This window comes from Mchenga conophoros, linkage group LG3, assembly GCF_057382185.1.
Source record: "Mchenga conophoros isolate Kocher_MC1m ecotype Shallow Benthic linkage group LG3, M_conophoros_male_GT1.1, whole genome shotgun sequence".
NCBI classification, from domain to species: domain Eukaryota; kingdom Metazoa; phylum Chordata; class Actinopteri; order Cichliformes; family Cichlidae; genus Mchenga; species Mchenga conophoros.
The window spans coordinates 3,755,385-3,779,892 of NC_140528.1; the positions used below are offsets into that span (position 1 = coordinate 3,755,385).

At 41.5% G+C, this 24,508-nt stretch overlaps 2 protein-coding genes across 2 annotated transcripts in view; one reads left to right on the plus strand and one right to left on the minus strand.

The window, feature by feature from the left end:
* LOC146577017 (protein NLRC3-like) overlaps positions 1-24,508 on the plus strand; it is a 543,118-nt gene that overhangs the window by 106,816 nt on the left and 411,794 nt on the right. The gene's annotated exons all lie outside the window — the stretch shown is intronic.
* Positions 23-18,466, minus strand: LOC146577021 (uncharacterized). The gene is made up of 4 exons (XM_085267615.1): positions 18,308-18,466; positions 7,231-7,336; positions 73-723; positions 23-40 (listed from the first exon to the last, which is right to left on the minus strand). The coding sequence occupies exons 2-4, from the start codon at positions 7,246-7,248 to the stop codon at positions 23-25; spliced, it is 687 nt and encodes a 228-aa protein (XP_085123741.1). The 5' UTR covers positions 7,249-7,336; positions 18,308-18,466.

Genomic DNA, 24,508 nt, shown 5'->3' on the forward strand with positions numbered 1-24,508 from the left:
AACTAGATGCCTCTGTAAGCTGCTACTGCGAGTAAAAGCTCTGCCACACTGATCACAGCTGTACGCTTTAACTCCACTGTGGATGAGTTGGTGTGTTTTTAGGTAACCCTTCCAGGAAAAAGACTTTCCACACAAGTCACAGCTGAACGGTCTCTCTCCAGTGTGGATGACCTGATGCTGTTTTAGTTTAGCCCTCTCAGTAAAACCCTTCCCACACTCGTCACAGCTGTATGCCTTAATTCCAGAGTGGGTAACTAGATGACTCTGTAAGCTGCTACTGTGAGTAAAAGCTCTTCCACACTGATCACAGCTGTACGCTTTAACTCCACTGTGGACGAGTTGGTGTTGTTTTAGGTAACCCTTCAAGGAAAAAGACTTTCCACACTCGTCACAGCTGTATGGCTTAATTCCAGAGTGGGTAACTAGATGACTCTGTAAGTGGCTACTGTGAGTAAAAGCTCTGCCACACTGATCACAGCTGTACGCTTTAACTCCACTGTGGATGAGTTGGTGTTTTTTTAGGTAACCCTTCAAGGAAAAAGACTTTCCACACAAGTCACAGCTGAACGGTCTCTCTCCAGTGTGGATGACCTGATGCCGTTTTAGATTAGCCCTCACAGTAAAACCCTTCCCACACTCGTCACAGGTGTGTTTTTTCTCTCCCTTTCTTCTGTGAGGTTTGTCGGCCTCCTGAGAGCGCTGACTTCTGGCTCCATGTTGGTCCTGCAGTGACAGAGATACAAACAGAGGCAGTGAGTGAAATGCAGTCGTGGAACAAACTCAACCTTCAAACTCCATTAACACTAGTTTTAAACCTGAAGGTGGAGCGTGGCACCAAACACCTTAAAGGTCTCTTATCCCCACCTGCTGGTAGTTCTAACACATTACATCCAACCTGCTGTTAAAGATAATTCATGACTGTTCAAACACTAAAATCATGCCCATCCCTCCTGATTGTACACACACACACACACACACACACACACACACACACACACACACTATTTTATAATTTAGATTATTTTGTTGGTTCCTATTACATATTTCTATAATTTGTATAGATTTATACAGAATTATTCAGTGATAATAAATCCTATGTTTGTTTATTCTAAAGGAACCCCGTTAGCTTCCACAACAGATGTTGCTCGTCTTCCGTCAAATACTCACATAAAATATTACACAATAAAGTGGATTCAAGATATCCACATAATTTCACTCTTACATCCACAGTGAGGTTTCACAATTGTTCAAATATAAGCAATCAATAATAATAATAATAATAATAATATCAATAACATTGAGGCACATTACACAAATTTCAAAAACAAATCATGTCTTACAATATTTACAACAACTAAAAGCTCTGTAAATCGGCTTTTAAGTGTTCATTGAAGTTTTGAATAATTCTCTAATTTTTTAAGGCAACTTATTCCACTTAAAAGTTGCTCTAAATGTAACAGTTTTACAAAACGTTACTTTTAACTCGAGCATTTACTAAATTGCAGCTTGTTGAAAACTGTGTAATATGATGATGTATTTCATCTGGATACTGCAGCTGAGCAGAATAAATGTGGTGTGTTTAACAGAATTGCTTTCTTTAGAACTACAAGTAAGCCATAGAATATTTTAGCCTGTACAGGAAGCCAAGAAAGGTTATTATGCATGTTATCAATATTAGTATAGTATGAACATCTTCACACTAATCTGGACGCCTTATTCTGGACTAACTGAAGTCTGTTAAGATCTGTCTCATTAGCTGCTGACCAAATGATTGAACAATACTCCAGATGAGACATTACTAGTGCATTAATGACATCTTTCATAATGAAGAAGTGATACACAAAGAGCATTTCATAGCCATAGCTATGCCTTGTCGGCAGAGTTATGTGACATTAGTGATGTTTGTACTTTCAGCGTTAACTTGGTTTTAAAGCCTTTAAAATATACGCCGTTCAATAGTCGACCTTAATCTGACAGAGAATGTGATGATTTTGTGGATAATTAAAGTCAGTCATATATCCACAAACACAACAAGCTGAAAGTCAGTGATGCTGCTTGGTTTGCAGTCCTGAACATCACGGCACAAGCAGGATTCACTGCACTGTTAATGTGAGCTGTGTTATATTGCTGCCTCTGTTCGGTGGTGTCGAGCCAAACGCACTTTAACGTGTGTTTGAACGAGCTGACGGTTCACTCGTTAAGCTGAAAGAAAGATGCTTTAATCACAGCAGTCACACATGTGTCCACTGCACCATCTGGAACTCTTCTTGTTTACACTCGTAATAACACAAACACTAAATCCTGCTTCTCTGGTGCTGTTGTGTAGCAGTGTGTACACCTGAGACTGTCACCTGTCTGTCTGTCCTGCACTCTCTCTCTGTTTCTTTCTCTCTGATTGTGGAATAAAAGTATGAACATGTGTTTATAAGTTACACTTGTGTTTGAATCCTGCAGCTTATCACACATTTGATTTCCATGTGTGACGACTGCAAGTGTCCCGAGTGAGGACAGACTGAAGGAGCCACTGCTGCACATCATCTGTGAGGCTTTGCAGCCCTGATGATCCACCAGGACAAACTCAGCAGTGTGTGAGGAAGAGGAGGAGGAAGAGCCAGCAGCAGCTGACAGATGGAGAGAATAGACAGACTGTTCCCTGTTTGTGAAGGACGGCTAGGAAAGTTTAACATAACTGTCTGTGCTGAATCAGTCTTATTAGGTAATGTTCAAATAATGTGATCATCCCAGTGTTTTCAGTGTGGGAGAAAGTACTCAGGGCCTTCAAGTTACACACTATGAAAGGCAGCAACAAGTTTAATGTTCAGAAACCTAAAGTCTGTATCAGCAGCAGGATGGAGCTAAAAATAAATGTTGGTTTCAGTTCTATGAAGCTTTGAGTATTTTGGATCAGTAGCACTGCTGTGTTTGTTGCATCATATTGCTGTAACTGTTTATATGCTTTATATATTCTGAGCTAAGTTGATCTATAGTGTGTGGAGCAGGGAAATTATTTTACTGCTATTGTTAAATAATCATCATTATTACCATTGCATTAATAATATAATCTGCAGTATGATCATTGCTTTGACAATGTAACAGATAGCTTTAAGATGGCCTTAAGATGTTTATGATGATGTTAATTTTGTATTTCAGATGCAGTTATAACTATTGTGTACACAATGCATATCTGTGCTTATTTGAGTTGATGTTCAGGTTCTTTAAAGGTCTTAAGCTTCACTGACGTGACTGTTCAGGTGATACATGCTGAGGGAAAACTAGAACATAGAAGGAATTGCAATACATGCTTACAAAACACTTATATATCAGGTCATTTCATATTAAGGTTTTAAGTAGAGGTTCTTGGTTAAAACATTTATTTAGTAGAAGACATACATATAGTCTCAGTGAGCCTCTGGTCTGGTGAAAGGTCAGAAGTGCAACAGGTGAATTGAGAAAGAGCATTTGAGGACGAGACACAGACAGTTAGTAGGTGAAGAGGTGACACAAAGAGCATGTGAGGTCAACACACACACACACACATGAGTTAGATTTATTTAGAGGAGAGATTAGTCATGTCTCGGCAAGAAAGAGGAACAATTCACTTTAAGACAAGAACGGAAAGTACCATCCATGAAAATAGAAGATGATCTTCTGGGTTAAAAGTCATTGTGGTGTTGATCTGATCTATGTATAAAATGTATCTGTGACGCATGAAGGGGCGTCAGTAAATCAAACCCTGATGCTATAAAATATCTGTTCATGCTTTGATTAAGTTGAAGACTAATTGCTGTCTGCGTACAGAGTTGTCTTCCCACACGTGTGTATTCATTAAAAATCATTGTTTGACCAAGATCTTCTGGACCATGGGTGGTTTGTACTCTCCTTCCTCAATTTTGAACCTTAACAAGTGTTACATCATATTCTATAAGGATGTTATGTGTTTGTAGACTTTCTGCCCAGTTTGACCCATTTAGCAGAAGTCAGCCTGTTTAAGGCTCTGATATCTATTCTGTGTGACTTAAAGCAGTTATGACATGGTCTGATTTTCTCACCCAATAAAGGAATATTTCATATATCAGTCTGCTCTTCATTCTATCAGACACAGTTATCACAGCTGGTACATTTGCTTTTTACACATATATGTAAGCATTGAGCCACATTTAGTACCAACATATTAAATGAACAATATTTGTCTCTTATATATGACACATCTATATACACACTGTTACAGATACTTGTCTGTGAGTGAAGTGATTAATATAATAACTATAATATCTCTTTATCTCAGTCGGTGATCCCCACATGCTTCAAGGAGTCCATCATTGTTCCTGTCCCGAAGAAACCCCACCCTGCTTCTCTCAATGACTATCGCCCTGTAGCCCTCACCTCAGTAGTGATGAAGTGCTTTGAACGCCTGGTCAGAGACTTCATCATTTCTTCACTGCCAGACACACTGGACCCACTACAGTTCGCTTACCGTCCAAATCGTTCCACAGACGATGCCATCTCTCATCTCCTCCACACATCACTCACTCACTTGGACACTAGAAGGGGGAATTATGTTAAAATGCTCTTCATAGACTACAGCTCTGCATTTAACACCATAATTCCCTCCACACTCACCACCAAGCTGGAGCATCTGGGACTCAGCTCATCTATGTGTCAGTGGATCTCCAACTTCCTAACTGGCAGACCACAGGCAGTAAGGATGGGCAGACATGTCTCAGCCTCCACCACTCTCAGCACTGGAGCCCCCCAGGGGTGTGTTCTGAGCCCCCTGCTGTACTCTTTGTACACATATGACTGCGTGGCCACTACCAGCTCCACCACCATCATCAAGTTTGCTGACGACACCGTCGTGGTGGGCCTGATCTCTGATAACAACGAGACGGCCTACCTGAAGGAGATTAGGAATCTGGAGAACTGGTGCCAGAGGAACAACCTCCTTCTAAACGTCAGTAAGACAAAGGAGCTGATAGTGGACTTCAGCACTAAGCAGGAGAGGAACTACCAGACCCCCGTCATCAACGAGTGCCCAGTGGAGAGAGTGGACAGCTTCAAATACCTCGGAGTTCACATCACGCAGGACCTGTCATGGTCCTGTCACATCAACACCGTGGTGAAAAAGGCCCGACAGCGTCTCTACCACCTCAGACGCTTGAGAGACTTCCAACTGCCCTCCAAGGTGCTCAGGAACTTTTACTCCTGCACCATAGAGAGCATCCTGACGGGAAACATCTTAACCTGGTTCGGGAACAGCACCATGCAGGACAGACGAGCTCTACAGAGGGTTGTGCGGTCAGCTGAGCGCACCATCCGCTCCGAGCTCCCTGACCTGCACTCAATCTACAGCAGGCGGTGCTGGACCAAGGCCAGGAAGATCGTGAAGGACCTCAGCCATCCCAACAACAGACTGTTCTCTCTGCTGAGGTCAGGAAAGCGATTCCGCTCCCTGAAGACCAACACAGAGAGACTGAGGAGGAGCTTCTTCCCGCAGGCGATACGGTCTCTCAATCACACCACCACACAGTACTGACCCACACATATGGTTCTTACACACACACTGGACTTTGTTTTCACTTCATCACTTAAATCACTGCTGCTGTTATTGTGTATATATTTATTTATACTTCTTGTGTATTTTGTTCATACATTCTTATATAGTTCTATATTGTGTATTTTGTTGTACAGTTATTTTATTTTCAATTTATATATTTTATCTTATTCTTTCCCAGTGTGTTGTACAGTTATTTCATTTTTAACCTTAATTTATATTTTATTCCTTCCTAGTTAAATTTACCCTTTTTAATTTTTCATATTTATTTCCTATCTTATTCATAGCCTTTTCCTTTTTTGTTTTCTTTAGGTCACGAGCAGTTGTCCAAGCATTTCACTACATATCATACTGTGTATGACTGTGTACGTGACAAATAAAATTTGAATTTGAATTTATCTATTCTGTGTGACTTAAAGCAGTTATGACATGGTCTGATTTTCTCACCCAATAAAGGAATATTTCATATATCAGTCTACTCTTCATTCTATCAGACACAGTTATCACAGCTCCTACATTTGCTTTTTACACATATATGTAAGCATTGAGCCACATTTAGTACCAACATATTAAATGAACAATATTTGTCTCTTATATATGATACATCTGTATACACACTGTCACAGATACTTGTCTGTGAGTGAAGTGATTAATATAATAACTATAATATTGGCCATATTATATTTACATTACCACAGTGAGATGACTTTAGTCTCATGAACAACATCAGCTAATTGTTATTTACAGCTAATCTTAAACGACTGTTCAGCACAGAAATGAAGCCCAACAATCATGTTTCACAGTCCTGTGGTCTCAGCCTCAGATACTCATCAAATCACACAGAGCTCATGTAGAAACAAATGAACTAAATATGTTCTCCTTCATTTCTGTCAAACAAAGCTGTATGAAACGTTTCCAGCTGTTAGTATCATGGTTGCTAGGCAACCTGGGCAGCGCGACGGAGGCTAGACGTCCCATTTCACGAGCCTACGAGCCTCGCACTTCGGCCTTAGCGGTCTTTGAGTACGCGGCCCTTGAGGACTTTAAAGCTGCAGAACCTGAATCGGGATACAGCCATGATGATCTCCAGCCTCGTGCTCGCCAACATTCTCACCTGAGTTAAGAAGACGATCACTGAAATGGTCTCAGCAGGTCCTTTGATGACAGCAATGAAATGCAGTGGTAAGGCTTTTTGGGGATTAAGTTCGTTTTCATGGCAAAGAAGGACGATGCAGTTCATCTGATCACTCCTCATAACATTCTGGAGTGCAGGCAAAATGCTATTATAAAAACTTAAGCAGCAACTTCTCCAGGTTCCAATATTTATGCAATTCTCAAACCTTTTGGCCACGACTGTATAACCTCTTCTGAAGTTTAGTGGATATTATACATGGTTATGCTCAGGATGTGTCGGCCAGTTTCCACTGGAAACGCCTTTTGGTTAAACTGTCAGCGAGGAATTTGCATTTGCACTGTTACATTTTTATATAACTTTAATGCACATAAACAACAGCTGCTTGTTTCAGTGAAAATACATTGATGGGTTTTTAATAAAGTTGTGCAGCTGTAAAGTATTTTGTCTGGTGTCAATTCTATCGTCAGCTACATCGTTATGGCAAATGTTCAAATGTATATGGTGATAAATATCTTTGGTCATATGGTCCTGCTCTGTCTGTCACCTTCTGTGTTGAGCTCATTGTTTCCTCTGTAGTGGCTGAGCTGAGTCCAAGTAGCTGAAAATGTTCCTCTGCTGCTCCGTCAGACTCTCCTCCTCCTGCTGATCAGCTGGGACACAAAACAGATCTTTGTTAGGCTCCACACTGCACTGAAGAGTCAAAGTGTCTCATATGTTCATCTGACAAGTAAAAGAACACATTTTTGTTTCCCGAGGTGGGCAACTTGTTGGAAACAAACACAAAAGCTTTGAGCACTGATACCTGCCATTGCTGGCATTGAAAGATCCAACGCCAGCAATGTGGATTGTCAAGACTCAAACCAATCATCAAGCAAAGACAACAGGGATCATTTGTTTCTGTTTATTTAGCATTCACAGCATTTGTAGTTGCCTTCTGTGCAGGGGAAGTCCACGCACACTGTGTGGTACCGCCATCCGCAGAAGGTGCATTCAACCTCTGTAGGAGAAACGAGATTGTCTGAGACTGAAATGATATTCACTAAAGAAGTGGTGATTTGTAAAACTTCACATTTTGATCCGGGACGTACTCTGCATGAAAACAAGCGCTCACTCTTCCTGCTCAACAAATGACAAGGGCGGAGCCTTATACCACGTGATACAGAAGCTGTGCCGTGTGATGCTAAAATTAGCAGGGAAACAACAACGGAGAGCACGTCAGGGACTGTGCAAAACGAGGGATTTAGGAAAAGGAAGAGAGAGAGCAAGCAAGAGAGAGAAATAAAAGAGCAGGAGAGAGAGATGGAAGAGCAAGAGAGAGAGATGGAAGAGCAAGAGAGAGAGATGGAAGAGCAAGAGAGAGAGATGGAAGAGCAAGAGAGAGAGATGGAAGAGCAAGAGAGAGAGAGCCAGGGCATCGATTACTTTGCTCGCCCTGAACCTGCCATATTACAGGCCTTCTTAGATTACCACCCACAGCAGAACAGTAGCAGTGCAGTTGTGATGAGGGTGTTCAGCTGTAAAGATGGCACCAACAGGAAGTGGCTTACTTATTGCAAAGAACGCCATTTATTGTTCTGCTTTGTGTGTCTGGCATTTGCAAGGCTGACTGACACCAGCACATTTATAACAGGCATGAGTGACTGGCGACATATACATCTGCGCACAGAGGAGCATGAAAAGAGCAATACACACCAGACCTGTGCTGAAGCTTTTTTCTTAAGGTGCTCAAAAGGCAACATCAGGAGCTTGTTTGCTGGCAGTCAGTTGTCAGCTCACAGAGCACAAGTGAAAAAGAGACGGCAAGTTTTAGAGCGTATAGTGGATGTGATCAAAGTACTTGGGAAGAGGGGACTCAGCTATAGGCATGTGGAGAATGAGGCTGCATACACTTTAGGTGATAACACCATCGATCATGGTAACTTTCTGGAACTGATTGTGTTATTAGGCAAGTATGATATGTGCCTTGGAGAACATTTGAATGACTGCATTGAAAAAAAGCAAGAAGTTGCATCAGACCAGTGGATCAAGAGGTAGAGGATCTCTCATCACCCTACTCTCCAAAACAACTGTCAACTCAGTGATTGATGCACTTGGCCATCTCCTTCAAGAGAGCATCGCCAGTGATGTCCAGAAAGCTGGGATGTTTTCTGTTCAGCTAGACACAACCCAAGACATCACAGGTTATGATCAGTGTTCAGTAATCATCAGGTATGTTACTGAGTCTGTGCAGGAGAGGCTTGTCTCCATAGTGAGGTGCGAAGCATCCACGGGGCAGTACTTTGTAAACTTGCTTTCCGGAGTTTTAGAGCATCTGAATCTAGACAAGGCCATGTGCATTGGGAATGCAACAGATGGTGCTTCAAATATGCAGGGCCAGTACAAAGGCTTTTCAGCACTCATGACTGCCCAGTCTCCAACTCATGTGCATGTGTGGTGCTATGCACACATACTTAATCTTGTGATTGCTGACACAACACAAAGTGTCATTGAAAGTGGATCACTCTTTAATTTACTTAATGACATAGCTGTGTTCATCAAGGAGTCCTATCACAGGGTTAATCTGTGGGAGAAACAAACCAAAAACACAAGACACAGACGCCTTAGTCCAATAGGTGAGACACGGTGGTGGGCCAAGCATGATGCCCTCCAGAAAATCTTTGGACATTTTGGAAAACCAGATGATGGCCTCTTCGTTGATGTAGTGCTGACGATGGAAGCCATTGAAAAGAGGGAGAAAGAAAAGCCAGCTGTTTGTGCCAAAGCACGAGGCTTTAAAGAGTGTCTCTTGAAGCATGAAACTGTGTTAACAGCACAGATATTTCTTAGAGTGTTTGAGCAAACAACTCCTGGGTGTGTGTTAACACACACGAAACTCTGGCTGATTGGGTCCCACACCCAATTTCACACCTTGGCTCAGGTGATTAGAGGATCATCAGGGGGTCCTTTTGTCCCTCTGTGGGGGTCACGGGGTCACTCCCACTAGGTTTATATCTGGGACTCTCCACCATTTGACCTTAGAACTGAAGAAGCTTCTCGGATGAGAGGTGAAACGTCTTCAAGCAACTTAAAGAAGTCCAGACGCTTTTCTTTGCAAGCTCCTTTGACTACGATGACCTGGATGACTGAGAACCTTCACAGACATATGATAACTGGAGTGTGCAGCGTTTCCATGAGCAGTTTTCCTGCATCTTGACTCATGTGTGTGGAGTGTTCATAGCATCAGCATCATGTTTTTGTTTATTTGTTTTGTTGGGTTGAAAATAATTAAATAAACGTGTGATCATGCCTATGGATCACCATGGCACATATCTCCAGCCATATGATTTATTTATGCAGATGACAAAGTGAGTGTGAATGTGTCTGACATCACAGTGTTTTTGTGCACTGTGCAAAAGTAATTGCCTCTGATTGTGAGTGAGAGCAGTGATTTTGCGGATCACAAGCTATTGTAAAGGGAAAAAAAAGAGTGAAAAAGAGACAAATTACATTGTAGACGAAGAAAAATAATCATAGGAAAAAGGTTTTGTGTTGATCAGCCGAAAAACAACTACAATGTCATTTTCTGCTTTTAAGAAAGGATTGTTCACACAAACACAGAGAGAGAGAGAGATGTGTTGATTAAGCAGTGATGATGATAATGAACATGTCTTAGTTTGTCACTTTCAGGTGAAAAGCAGACCTGAATCAATTTTCCACATGCAGCGGTCGGAAGAAAGTTATAGTTTAACATCATTGGAAACGTTCAGGCCAAGTTTCTGGCTGACTTATTTACAGCACCATGTGTTTCTCAACCTCACAAGCAAGCTCACACCTCCCTGAAGACAAGGAATGCAGCTCCAAAGCAATAACATGGCAGATAAAGAGACAGCAGCAAAGTCCTGAACAAAAAGTCCCAGTGAGCAGCAGCAATGTGGACAAACAGCACCAGAGAAGAAGAGCAAACCCATCATCCTGACTGATCGGATGAATGGCACTGTGTTTCCAACAAGCTGCAACTTCACTATGCATGTGAAGAAAACTTTTGAGGAGAACTGAGGAGACTGTTGGAGTTTGACATTTGCCACCTGTGGAGTAAAATGGCAAGAAGAGACAGTGGAACACAGGACAAAGCTGAAGGAGAACTGCCGGCTGTGGACTGTTGAAAGTGGGAGAGGACAAGAGAGTGAGAGGACAACAGAGTGAGAGTAAGTGGAAACACAGAGTGCTGTTATTAAATGTGGGAAATCAAAATTTGGGTTAGCAAACCTGGGGAAAAGAAAACTGACTGTTTAAGTTGGAAAATTGAGACGGAGTCTGAAACAAATAGAAACATACAAAATCACACAAACAAGCAGAACATGCATTAACCCTACTAACAATTCCAAACACAAAATAACTCATGAAGACTCATAGCACATTAGTTAAGAAATGATCAAATAATAGCAGAGAAGTGTGTAGGAAAGGCAGCTTTAAGAACATGCTCTGCTGGAGATGCAGCTCCACAGACATGCATTAGACCTGCCTAATAACACAAACACCCATGCAATGAAAATTAGCTTATCTTTCATCAGTGTTAAAATAGTGTCAATTTAGCAGACACTTGTTATCAAATACTGAATTTATCCTAAAGAAAAAAAAATTGACTCTCTAGGTTGCAGGACAACAATTTAACCTTTGTGGGGAAAAAAAGATCCTGGTTTGACTAACCAGTGATCAGACAATAAATTTAGTGTTAAAATGGTAAATTGGGAGAAGCTTCCTGCTTGATTAATGCAGCATAAGTAATTTACTGTATGAGGGAAATTCTATTTTTGTGATACTATTTTGAACATGCTTTTCTGTCGTCCTGTCAACTTAGTGGGTTAATAGCTGATATGCAAATTAGTTGATCGGTTCTTAGATTAATGAAAGGTGACTGAATTCTAGCACGAGTGAATGAGATGTGTTGGAGTTGTTGTGTTGAGTGGAGACTCTAAAACACTGAGTTTCCTGTTTTGATGTGCGAGTGAATCCTGTATTTAGATACACAACTCTGAATACGTCAGAACAAACTTCTTTTGTGAAGTGCATGACAGCATGTCACATGTTTTATGATGAAGGGAAAAGGAAAATTGAATACAATAGATCTGTGGCCTAAATGAGTGAAGAGCACAGACCTGGTGATTAAACTCATAGCTAATAAGACATTAGGGTTATGTTGTGTGTTGTGCAGCTGATGGTTGGTTTGGAGTGAATCTAGCTGATGATTTTTCTTCTGTTGTGAAGTCGAGCCTGCCGATTAGTATGATGGTATGATGAACCATGCTAATGGTATGATTTACCCTCCTGAGATGAGGAGTTTGTGTCATGACTTAACAAGGCCTTTTTATTTTGATACTTTCACAGTGCACTGAAAGTTTGGTTTGATAATCTCTGTTATTTTTCATTTTATCTTTTGAACAGGCACTGATTTTGTTTGTCTATTTCTTTTCTTTAAGCAGATCTGCACGTCAGAAATTAAAAGTGCTATACGACCTGTCGAGAAAGCCTTACAAGTGAGTTTTCTCCACATTAAAATGGGCTCAGGAGAAAGCCACTTATTTGGGACAATTATTAAATGAATGTCCCAGCCTAAACCGGATTCAGCAAGGTAATCCGATCTAGAAGTTCTTTTTCTTTTTGAAATGACGTCATTTTGCTGGAAGTGGAAACTAAATGCGACGACAGGTTCCACTATCAGCAAAGAATGAATGAATGAATGGAAATAAAGAACAAACTGACTGACTGGTAAAAGCTGACAGGACATGACCACGACTCAAGGTTAACCTCCACCTAGACAGGACAAAAGGGTGGATGAATTTATGTGTTTTTTGTTACAGGAGCAGAAAGATGACAGCAACATTCGCGGTTGCATGACGATTTAATCTTTTAAATGCCATCTTTTCTGTCTGTGAATTTACTATGTGTGTGTCATCCACTAACTTGTGTTGCTCACAGACATTACTGTGAGAAAGTGTACACACCTGCGCAGCGCTAACATTTACATTTCTTTTTACAGCAGATGATTAATCATGTGTTTGATCATGTGATTTATAAGAGGATTAGTTAATGTTTTCCTACTACAGGATTTCTGGGTTTATATGTGACTGTCATTCTTTCCACAGCTAGGGTTGGCTACCTTTATGGTGTTTTTATGGCACCTCTGGAACCTGTTGACCTGTGTCTGACCTCCGTCTGACCACAGTCAATGTGTATTGCTAATGTTTGTTTCTTTGAGAATGCTGTGGAGGATTCGGCAGAAGCGGAAAGTGACATGAGTAAAACAAATATGAGGTTACGGTGTTTCTGGGAAAGTTGAATATGGGCTCTTAGCTGGCCACTTTGAGCCCATAGTAATATATGAGTGGAGTGAATTTGCTTAAGAGAAGTCACCGATTACATTAATGTTAACTGAGCACATGGGATGATCCATGTCTGAGGCAAATTAGGGAAATAATTGTAGTTTCCCGATTTGAGAAAACCTGCACATGACACTTGTCTTGCTGATGTTGAATGCTTATTACTCTTCTGATATATTGTTTATAAGAGTGAAGTTGATTTTATTGTATGCAGGCTCCTGGTGGAGCCAGTTTTTAAGACAGGGATCCTGGTTTGGTGAGTTGACGCATGGTTGTCCATGCGTCAAGAGGTGGGGTCCAGAATTAACATTAAACAATGTTTACTATTATTGTTGCAGTGATTTGTGTGATTAGCTGTTTATTTACAAGTATTAAATCTATGCAAGTGGTGCATCCATGTTCAGATGAGGCTTTGATGGCCTATTAGTGAAGTTCACTGAACTAAAGAATGTGGTTTGATGATTGTTGACATGCTCTCCAAATAGAAGTCTTTCTGAAATACAGGTGCAGCAGTGAGAAGCGAGAAACATTCCAGGCATAGCCCAGGCAGTGGTTGAGGTCAAAGGTCAAGCTGGTTGGGGCCCATCATGAGATCAGACCTTGGAGCCACAGCAAGGACCATGAAACTGCCTGCAAAATAGCGGAGAGACCCTCCTGGATTTATCAGAGCCACTGCAAAGAGGTCGAGGTCCCAGGAAACCCCAGCACCCTCAAGACAGCACAATAGAGAAATCTCACACTTGGTTGTTTCGGTGGTGAGGGGGGAGTGCTGATTGAGCCCCCGTAGGGTAAGCTCGCACTTCAACCTCCAGCCTCTGATCAACTCTAGGGCAACCAAGTGCGAGGCGTGATGGCTGAATCAGCTGAACCAGGAGGAAGGCAGAGAAGCTGAGTGTTTTGAGACAGATCCAGCAGGCCCAAAATCAGGACTATCCATGACGAGAAGGAGTGCCTGAGAGGATCGTCCACAGGATGGGAGCTGAGGCCAGGAGAGAGACTTCAGGAGGATCAGAGATCATCTTCAGCAGCGTAGGGACAGGAAAACTCGAGGGATGACGGGAGCGTGCCAGGCTCCATCGACAGCGCAGAAGGAGTTCGAGGATGACATCATGATTCTGTGAAAAGCACAGGAACCAGAAGCTATGGTGGTGATGACAGCAGTTTCCTATGAACATCACCTAATGCTGTGCCACTGTACTGTGAATACGATGATACCCTGAAGACTGCTGGGATCACAACAGCAGTAAGATAATGGACACCTGCACCCTTTCCACAGAGGTGTTTCTCTGCAGAGCGTGGACAATGAAGGAGTCATAAATATCCCTCTCACAGGACGAAGGCTTGAATGAGGTGATGGGGGTTGGTAGAGGCCATAAAACTAGAGTGCTGAGAGGTCTGCAGCTTTGGAAATAGCTGAGACCCATGTTGACAAACAACAAAACTAACTGGTATGTTTGAATGTCTATTCTACATACATTTGGACTCTGGTCCTATGGACAGTGATGGAAACAACTGGAAGAGACATTCATGACGCCCTGCAGAACTCAAACCACTCTGCAGAGAGACATGTGATTTGCACACCCGGAGAAAACACCACCAAGCTGAGATGGTTTTGAAAATGTTACTTTCTTATTTTCACTATTAAATTAACAATTTCTTTGTTTGTTTGTAGGATGCAGTTTGCCATGAGATGAGCTCAATGAGGAATGGGTTAACCGCTAATACATTTGTTAAACTGTGTATTTTTTCAGTAATTTAGGGTGATTTGACATATGCTGAATATAACAATGTTTGCATTGAAACTGTCAGACATGAGGTATTCGTAACTGGGGACTTTTCAAGCATAAACGTCAATAAGGGGGGAATGTTAGATTTTATATTGTTGATTGTCATTTATGCTTAGAAACATTTACTCATATATGCTTAGAAGTATATAATCATTGGTAGATTGAAAGGATGTCTCATCCTAAAAGAGGTCTGTATTAACTCTGTGTAGAGGGGGGTGCATACATTCCTCTATTCAGTATCCTTGGTATAAATCACATACTCCCTAGGAGAGTTTATCTTTGATTTATGGTATAGCAAGCACACGTATATCTGTTTAAGTATAAGAGCCTTTTGTTAGATGGACCCAGACGTCCTGGCACCAGCTAGCACCAGAGTCTTCACAGGGTCACATCTTGACCCCACACAGATCTCTCTCACACTCACACACACACACACACAGACACACACACACACAGACACACACACACACAGACACGGTACTCTTTGTTTGTATGTAGAAGTCATATGTTAATGAACTTATGCATATTCATGTAACCTCAATAAAAGAACAGTGGTACGGGAGAACGGACGAGAGCAACTGGGGTCAAGCGAAGGGACGGCGCTTTGTCCGGTTTTCTCCCGTGCACGAGAAACATGAAGAAGCTTGCCTACTTGTGTCTTGCTTTGCAGTGTAATTATATTGTCTCCAACGTTCCAGCGGATGGGTTCAAGCTACAAACCTATCATAGGTAACGAGGTAAGTTCCATGTCTGAGTCAGAGTCGTCTGGGCAGTGTGCCATTGCGATTTCAAAAAAATTAAGCCGCTCCAGGGCACAGCGCAGTTATTGATATAGCAGTAAAAGAGTCAGTTAGGTCAGACTAGAAAGACAAAACTGCAAAAATGCGTTCAAGATTAAATTTAGAAAAACCACATATAAAATTTCGCCCAACAACTGAAATTAGACTGGAGTGATCAGAACCATGTTATTACAATAGCATGTCTGCAACACTAGAGCTCAATGCAAGATTAGTTTTAAGTCGTTTCGTTATACTGAGCCGAAGACCAGCACCAATGGTTGTAGTCGGCCAAGCTATCACTTACATGTGCTACAGTCAGTCTCAGCAGAGGGAAAGGGGAATGAAAAGCCAGCAGAAATGTTCATGTCCAGGCTCTCCACAGAAGAATTAATCCTTAGAAGACGAAACCAACAACAAATAACAAATCCACGGAGTCCATTCGCGTCGCGGAGTCAGCTTCTCTCTTTTTCTTTCTCCCAAGCGGAGCAGCGGCACACCACGGTATCCAGAAATTAGTCGGGTCCCACCTGAGCTGAGGCTGCGGCCATGGCTGGAGAAAACGTCCGAGTGTCCGCAAAACTGGGGGGATTTCCGAGACAGTTCACGTGCTAGAAGAGAAGAATCCTCGGCGGGATGCAAAAATCGTCTGAAGTCCAAGGGGAAAAAGTTCAGGCGCCAGTTGTAACGTGCAGTGGAGATGAAGCCAGCCGCGGAGGTGTGCAGGTGGATAGCGAATGAGCAACAGCTTCTGACTTTCCAAAAAGTACTCATTTATTTACAATATCAAAAATAAAAGTGCTACCTCTACCACACATTACTAAAGAGCACACTAGTCCGCGTACACACGGGAGCATCCATTACAGGAGGAGTGCGAAGAAGAACAAAAAGGGGGAGACACCAGTCGTGAGACAGGAGGCGCCGCCATGTGGTGATACACTGCATTACAATAGCAACTGTTACAATATAAATATTGTTCTGAGAGGCTTTTTGTTGGTTGAGTCTGAAATTGATTGTATGTACAATTCATATCCTTATAAAACGGCAGAAATATGGTGTTTTATTAATAAACTTACATTTATGGCAGTGGCGTGTCTAGAAAATTTTTGTTGGGGGGGGGGCAGGTAGGGGCACAGATTTGGAGAAGGGTGGCAGATGTAATTGGCAGATAATGTTTAAAAAAAATTCTACCAACCATTAACCATAATTCAATAATCCTGTAAACCTAATAACCGAATGCGCTTTTAACTCTTATTAGAATGAGATTTTAACCACTCCGGTGCAAAGTTTTTAGATAGTGCGTTGATAAAGTACAAGAGATACAATCAGTGCTTTGTCAGTGTTTACTCAGCATTCAAGGACAGCAATATTTGCATAGTGTTTTTACTGACATATAGTGCACATATGTTTTGGGCAAAAACATTTTTTAATATTAAAATACGAACATTTGTAGCAAACAATTGACAAATTAGCCAATGCCAATGCAAAACTTTATCTGCCTATTAAAAAAAGAAGATAATCTTCTCACAAACTGGTGTTTGATTTTGAAACAGGGAAAAAGTGGAGAAACAACTGAAAAGACTAATATTTGAATGAAACCTGAAAGCAAGTAAATACTTTCTTTGCTTCCTTATGGTAAACTTTGGTAATATTGATAAAGAACAACACTGGCTGATGATGAAATACAGTCAGCTGGCATGGTGACACTGCCAGTATTAACCTGCAGGGCTGGACTGGGACAGAAAATCGGGCATTTTGACTAGAGACCGGCCCACCAGGTATTAAAGCCATAAAGCCTTTGAATGAAAACAAACCCTGTTGTGACAGTGATGTACAGTTTTGTTGGTATATGTATGATTTCTATACATTTTACGTCAGATAAAAACTTTGGTTGTAAGATTTAGATAATTATTTAATAAAAGCTAGATATTTTAAATGAGAATAAGAAAGAAAAGTATTTCTTTGTGCCCCCCTCTCCCTGTTAATGCCCTACCTGGCCCCCTGGCAACACTTTGCTAGATCCACCCCTGCACAGTTACCAGCTGTCAGCTACATAAAAAAGGATCCTGGTGTTGTTTGTCTCTCAGAAACAGTTCATAACTTCCCTTCAACTCATTCATGTGACCTAAAAGGTAAACCTGTTTCTCCATCACCTGTTCAGCTCTGATGATTCAGTAAGGACATCTCCTGGTTTCATCTTCATGTTTCCCTCTCACCACATATACAAACCGACATCACCCAGCAAAGTGGGCGATAAATAAATGAGAGAGAAAAGCCGATCAGCTGATCATTGATCAGTTTCATGATTGAAGTAGCAGCAGGAGAGAGAGGGTGAGAGAATGAGAGAAGAAGAGGCAGCTGTGCAGCGTAAAGACAGAATAACTCCAGCTTTGTGTCTTTTTCCATTCTAGCTAAAGTCCAGGACAAACTGCGCCTCTTCTCAGCTCAATACGAAACGTGTAATATTTTCTCTGAATGAGGGACCATTCCATTTTTTTAAGGAGCCGTTGGCATGAATAAAATAAAGTTCACTATCAGTAACATCATAGCACCCACCCAGCTGTATAAAAACTCCATCAAGCTGGCTAGAACGCAGTACGAGTTATTGCAACTGAGGGTAAAAAGTCAGCACAACAAAAATAAACTCCACCTAAACTTAGTTTATATCTGACCCAGATAGACTGCAGGTCATAACTTCTTACCTGAAGTTCAGTTCACCTGACACTCGGACTGGCGGCTGCCTCGGGTCTCTCCTCCTGCCTCTCCTTCCCTCATCCACCTGCTGGCCTCTGTGGAAGCCCCGCCATAGCCACCACCAAACAACGGAGTTATTTTTACACATCGACCTGCATCTTATAACTCATAACTCTTATGTTAGCTGCCCTCTGTAGCATACTGTCTGAAATATTCCACGGCTGCAATAATTCTTTAAGTGTTATTTTTTCCTTGGGATTCTAATTTCACCGAAGTTTACTAAACTCAACAAACTTAATATTACTTACCGGGACATTTATTCTGTCCTCATTTTCTTTCACCGAAAAATTGTTTCCTGCAGTGTTGTCCTTCGTGCTTGGCTCGCCTACCTTTGCTAACGTGATGCGCATAGCGCAGAAGCCGATGCTGCATTCACTTACACTCGGATATCTGAGCTTCACCGTGAAAACATAATCGGACATTTGATATTTGATTGAATTTTATTGTTTTACCTTTGGGGTGGCACCTGGGGTGGCCAGTCTGGTTGGGGGGGGTGGCCTGTGCCCCCCCAGGCCTGTGCCCCCCCAGGCCACCCCGCTGGACACGCCATTGATTTATGGATATAAAATAGCTAAAAGTATTAACATGCCTCAGAGAAATCACTAATAACACTAAGGGCTGGACGGATTTGATTTGCATTCTTCAAGAAGAGTGTGGTGTCATCAGCTAGCTGGCTGATGATGAGCTCCTTATCAGCTGTGCTGATTCCTTGTATAACAGGTCAAATCTCGGGGTGGAGTCTTAATCGTTTTAATTGAGCTATTGCCATTCGTGTACAAGGTTTTGATAGCTTTACAGAAAAATGCCAAATTTTTCCAAAGAGTGGAAAATAAATTGATGTTCAATTGTATCAAAAGCCTTTTAAAAATCCAGGAAGAGAATGAAGCTATAGTCAGATACCAAATCAGAGTAATCAAGTAGATCTAAAACCAGTCTCATGTTCTTAGAAAGGTGTCTGTTTCTCATAAAGCCTGATTGTGTCTCATCGATAATTGTGTCCAAGAACTCTTTCATTCTGTTAGCAAGTACTAAAGCCATAATCTCATAGTCATCATTGAGCAGACAGATGGGTCTCCAATTATCAATAAGAAGTAAGTCTTTGTTTGGCTTTGGAATAAGTGTTATGAGACCCTGAGTAAGAGTAGGAGGGAGGATGTTATTCTCTACACTTCCTATGAAAAGCTGCAGTAAGAACGGAGCCAGGAGATTAGAAAATGATTCATAAAACTCTGCAGTTAAACCATCTGTGCCGGGAGATTTGTTGGCCTTAAGTGCAGAAATAGGATTACAAACGTCCTCCACAGTCAGAGGGCTGTCACAGTGACTTCTATCTTCCACAACAATAGTTTTTAGGTTTTTAATATTATTGAGAAACAGCGTTGAGACATATATATATATATATATATATATATATATATATATATATATATATATATATACATATACATACATATATATATATATATATATATATATATATATATATATATATATTCTACTTTTCTAAATGATTGACTATTTCAATGGAGAACCTAAATGACACGGACCCGTGTTTGTTATTACATATCTCTATTTTGAATGTGACAAGTCTATCATTGCCTGTTATTCATAGGTATTCACAGAGTTTTTGGCCTTTTTTTCCTCTATAACAGTTAATTGACTCTTTACAGTGGCCTGCTATGGTTAATAATAACATGTTCAGTCATGAGTGAAATCAAAGCTTTTCTTCACTTTAGCATTTAACATTCCCAACAATATAATGTGATACCTTAATTAAAACACAGCTAATAAAACACAATTTTCTTAATGCAAACATCAGTGACTCAACATTAGCAACCAAAGGGTTCAGTCTGCAGCTCACACTCATGTGAAGCTACAGCCTCCCCCTTTAGTCTCTGTCATCCTTCTGCTCCTGCACAAACAAAGCAAGACAAAACCTCCACCCTTCTTCTACAGGCTGGGTGAATTGTTGTGGACATTCACTAATCCTAAAGTCGGCACCGTTTTTGTCTCAGTATCAAGTCAGTTAAACTTTTAGTCGTCAGTCCGTCACAGTCCAGTCACATGCATACATCCACACACATTCATACCAGATATTGCTGATAATGGAGTCTCACACGCAGCCTATTCGAGCCTCCATCACCAGCAAGATGACGTCATCATTTTAAAGGAAAACAGCTCCTTGTTTTTGGACTGGATTGACTCGCTGCAATCCTTTTAGGCTCAGGACTTCTCATGTGATCAATGTCACATATCAGTGAATTTCTCCCAAGCCCATTATAATCATGGAGAAAAACACTTTGCCGCTGTTTCCAGTAAGAATATTTTATAGCGCTTTAAAGTTCAACCTCTCAGGTCTGGATTAAAGAGCTGATTTGTTAAATCGGGAACTCACAAAATACCAAAATATCACCACCGGTGGATCACACCTCTCAGATGTTCTTATCTCAGTGCACTGTAACAAAAGCACAAACAAACGCAACCAATAAAATACTAATAAAGTAACAAATACTGGGGCCCATTGCAAACATGTCCAAGCATAAAACCATCTTTCTCTCTCTTAGAGAAAGAAAACAATCCAAACCTCACTGATAAAATCAACCTAGTGTCAAGCAAAACCCAAAAATCAACCAAAACTTCACCAGAAAGTTTTCCTCCCTCCCGGGACAATATTGTGCAGGAATACAGGCACCGTAACTCCTTTTTGCACTGACAAAAACATGTTGGATTTACTTGATTCAATAGTGGACACTGGTTGCACACAAAGGTTTTGCTTTGGCAGAAACTTAAACAACTGAGTTAAATCAACACAACCTTTTCATATTCAGTAAAGCTGCATGTTGTGTTCATAAAACACGATTGAAACATGTTCAGATGGAGTAAGTTGAGCTCCTGGAACATTTTAATCCTTCAATTGAAATTGAATGGGTCTACAACAACTACCATCCTCCTATCTCTATCCTGGTTGCAGCAGGGCTGGGAAATAACCCTGAAGTGATAGGTTACCAGGCAGGGTACACCCTGGACAGCTCACCAGTCTATCAGATAGAAACACACAGCCGTTTACATTCATGGATAATTTAGCCCAGGACCTTCTTACTGTGGAGCAACAGCACTAACCAGCATGCCAACAATGGAGGAAATACAGGAAAGCTATGATTTCCTGTATTTGAGGCAGAATTCTTTTGTTCTTGCCCTTGACAGGTTAATCCACAATAAATAGCAACAGCATGCATGTGGTGTGTGTGTCGTTGTCTGCCTCTTATAACTCCAGTGATTTTCCTGTAGTTTGAAATCTTATGCGGTGTTGACACAATAATTTGTTGTAAACCAGGAAATTCCCAACTGTGGTAGAAAGCACAGCTTAGCCTTAGCAAATGTTCAAAGAAAAGTCGTCACTTCCTGATTTCTGCTTCACTGATAAATATTGTCACACTGGGGTTTTTGCAAATGATATCAGTGAGCACTGTGTGGCAGCTGGAGTCAGACAACTGAAGCTCCCACAATCAAGACCACAAACAGCTTTCAAAGGAGATTTGAAGCTTTTCTGGCAGCAAGCTTCATGATTTATGGGACTGGAACTGGAACAGAAACTACCTGATCACCAATGGTGAGCTGGCATGGAATTATTTTTATGACATTTTATCAAAGTTATAAATAAGCATGCCCATTAACACATAGTGAGTGAGCATGTTGTCTTCCCACGCAGTGAACAGCGGACGCTAATGTTTTTGTCACTTTTTACAGAGTCAAACTCAAAGTAAGGTCAGTGCTTCCACGCTTTAAACGCTGCACGCTCACACTCTCTCCACACTCGATAGATTATCCATTGTTCATCTGCACACAGCTGCGGTTTTAGTAACGCAGTAACGCAGCGTGCTTACGGGAAAGTAACAGTAATCTAATTACCTTTTTTGCAATAGTAATCCCTCACTTTACTCGTTTCTTGAAAAAAGTAATCGGATTACTGCCCATCTCTGGTCGGAGCTGTGCACTTGTGGGTTCCACCTTGTGTACACGTTTATCTTTGCTGTGTGTACTTGTACCTCTGAGTGGAAGCTGAACTCTTGAGTTCGAGTATCGAAGCATCAGCTGTGACGTTAAAGTCCAAACAGCTCGTTCATTTGACGTGCAAATGAACGAAGGTAACGCCGTTTTCATGTGGATGTGTCACTGAGACACTTTCCACATCCACAGCTCACAAAATGGGAAAACTATAGAAGTATAACAATGAAGAAGTTACTATGTTACGGGTCCCAAGGATGAAGACCTCGATGACAAATATGTTACCTGTAAAAGCAGGTGAAGAGCAGAGTAAGGAAGACACGATGCGTCTCTGCTTTCCTCCAGAACGTGTCTGAGTCTGATTTATTTCACACAAATAAATGCTATAAAACACTAAACATGAGCTTTCAATATACTGTTCAGCTGGTTCCTCATTCACATCAATGACATTTACTTATTTCACAACATCAGTGAAATATACTCTTTTTAACTGGTTCAGTTTCTCAAGTTCACACTTCTTTCCATAACAGCTACATCCTTTTATCATATCAATAAACACATCACATTGTCTTCTGCAGTGTCTTACTGGCTAAACAGTTCTATTCAATAACAGCATTGGTAAATACATTACATTTGTTCCCTCCAGTAATTTACTGGCAAAATCACTATTTAGTGCATCATGAAACACAGCTTGTTGAATCAACCCATGAATGCCTCTGTTAGCTACACAGAGTTGCTCAGAGTGCTTGTGTTGCACTAGCTAATCTACTCAGTCACTTTAACAGAACTATTAACATTCACATCTCACAGAACTGATTTGATTGGAGCATTACAACACGTTTGCACAGAGCATAGGAGCGCACTGACTCTGCTTCACGAGCGCTCCACCTAACGAGCGGGCTCGCGGTGCGGTCGCGCGGGACACTCCTCTGGTTTTCTCCCGTGTTTACATATAAATAACTTTGGCGGACCGCCTTAACTCTCCCATTCACATTAACGTGGGTAACCATGGTGACAATAAACAACATTTTCGGTGCGAGCACCGTGTACCGACCTGTAAAAGCAGGTGAAGAGCAGAGTAAGGAAGACACGATGCGTCTCTGCTTTCCTCCAGAACGTGTCTGAGGAAGCAGCGGAAGGTGGGCTCCACTTACTGCACCCCGAAACCCCGGAGCAAGCACCAAAGTTCCGCCCTCACTGCTTTCTAACATAAAATGAATCCCTGTTACATGGATTTTCTATCCTCTTAAAGAAACTGAAAATAAATACATATAGCAATGAAAAATGTCCCGTTACATGAGTGTTTTACACAAAATAATATTCATGTGGTCATTCCCTCACAGGGGTGCCACAACTACACTGCTGTTTTGACAGAGACACAGTGTGTTTATCTAACTTGGCTGAAGCCAAAGTTCTCCAGACAAATTCAGTCTGTTTCTGCCAAGTGTGAACTCACTGGATGAGCGCCAGATACACAGAATCAAAAAGGGATAAATTACTTTTCTTATGTCATGTTCCCGTCACAAACTGGCTCAAGGAGAGGGGAAGCAGGAGTCCACAGATGAAATGTTCCTATAAATAAAGTGGAATTTATTCAAACTTTACCAAAACTTCAACACATCAAATACAAGCAGTTCAGCAGGGAGTGGATGTGTGTTGCATGTGCCAGGTGGATGCAGAGAGAGGCCAGGGCCACGTTCAAACCTGAACACGCTGCACAGTGTTTTGTTCCATTTGTTAGGGATGAATGAAATGCTTCCTTGAAAGGATGTGTGCAGTCACCAGTGGGCGTGGAAGCATGTGCGCCCTCATTTGGTGGGTGTGCAAGAAAAGTCATCCTGTCACACAGCAATGCCTACATAAATCACACCACTCTGCTTAAAATAATAATGTTTAGTGAAGCAGGTGAAGCAAAGGGCTGCTTTTAATAGGCTGGGAGACCCAGGTGTGCTGCTTTAGCTGCTGAGCCTCTTATGACAGAACAGCGGAGAGTGGTAAGAAGGGAGGAGGGGGTCTGGCTGTGTTTGTGAACGATAGATGGTGTAACTCTGGGCATTTCTCTATCAAAGAGACGCTATGCTGTAAGGACATTGAGCTGCTAGCAGTTAGCATGAGACCGTACTATCTACCACGAGAGTTTACAC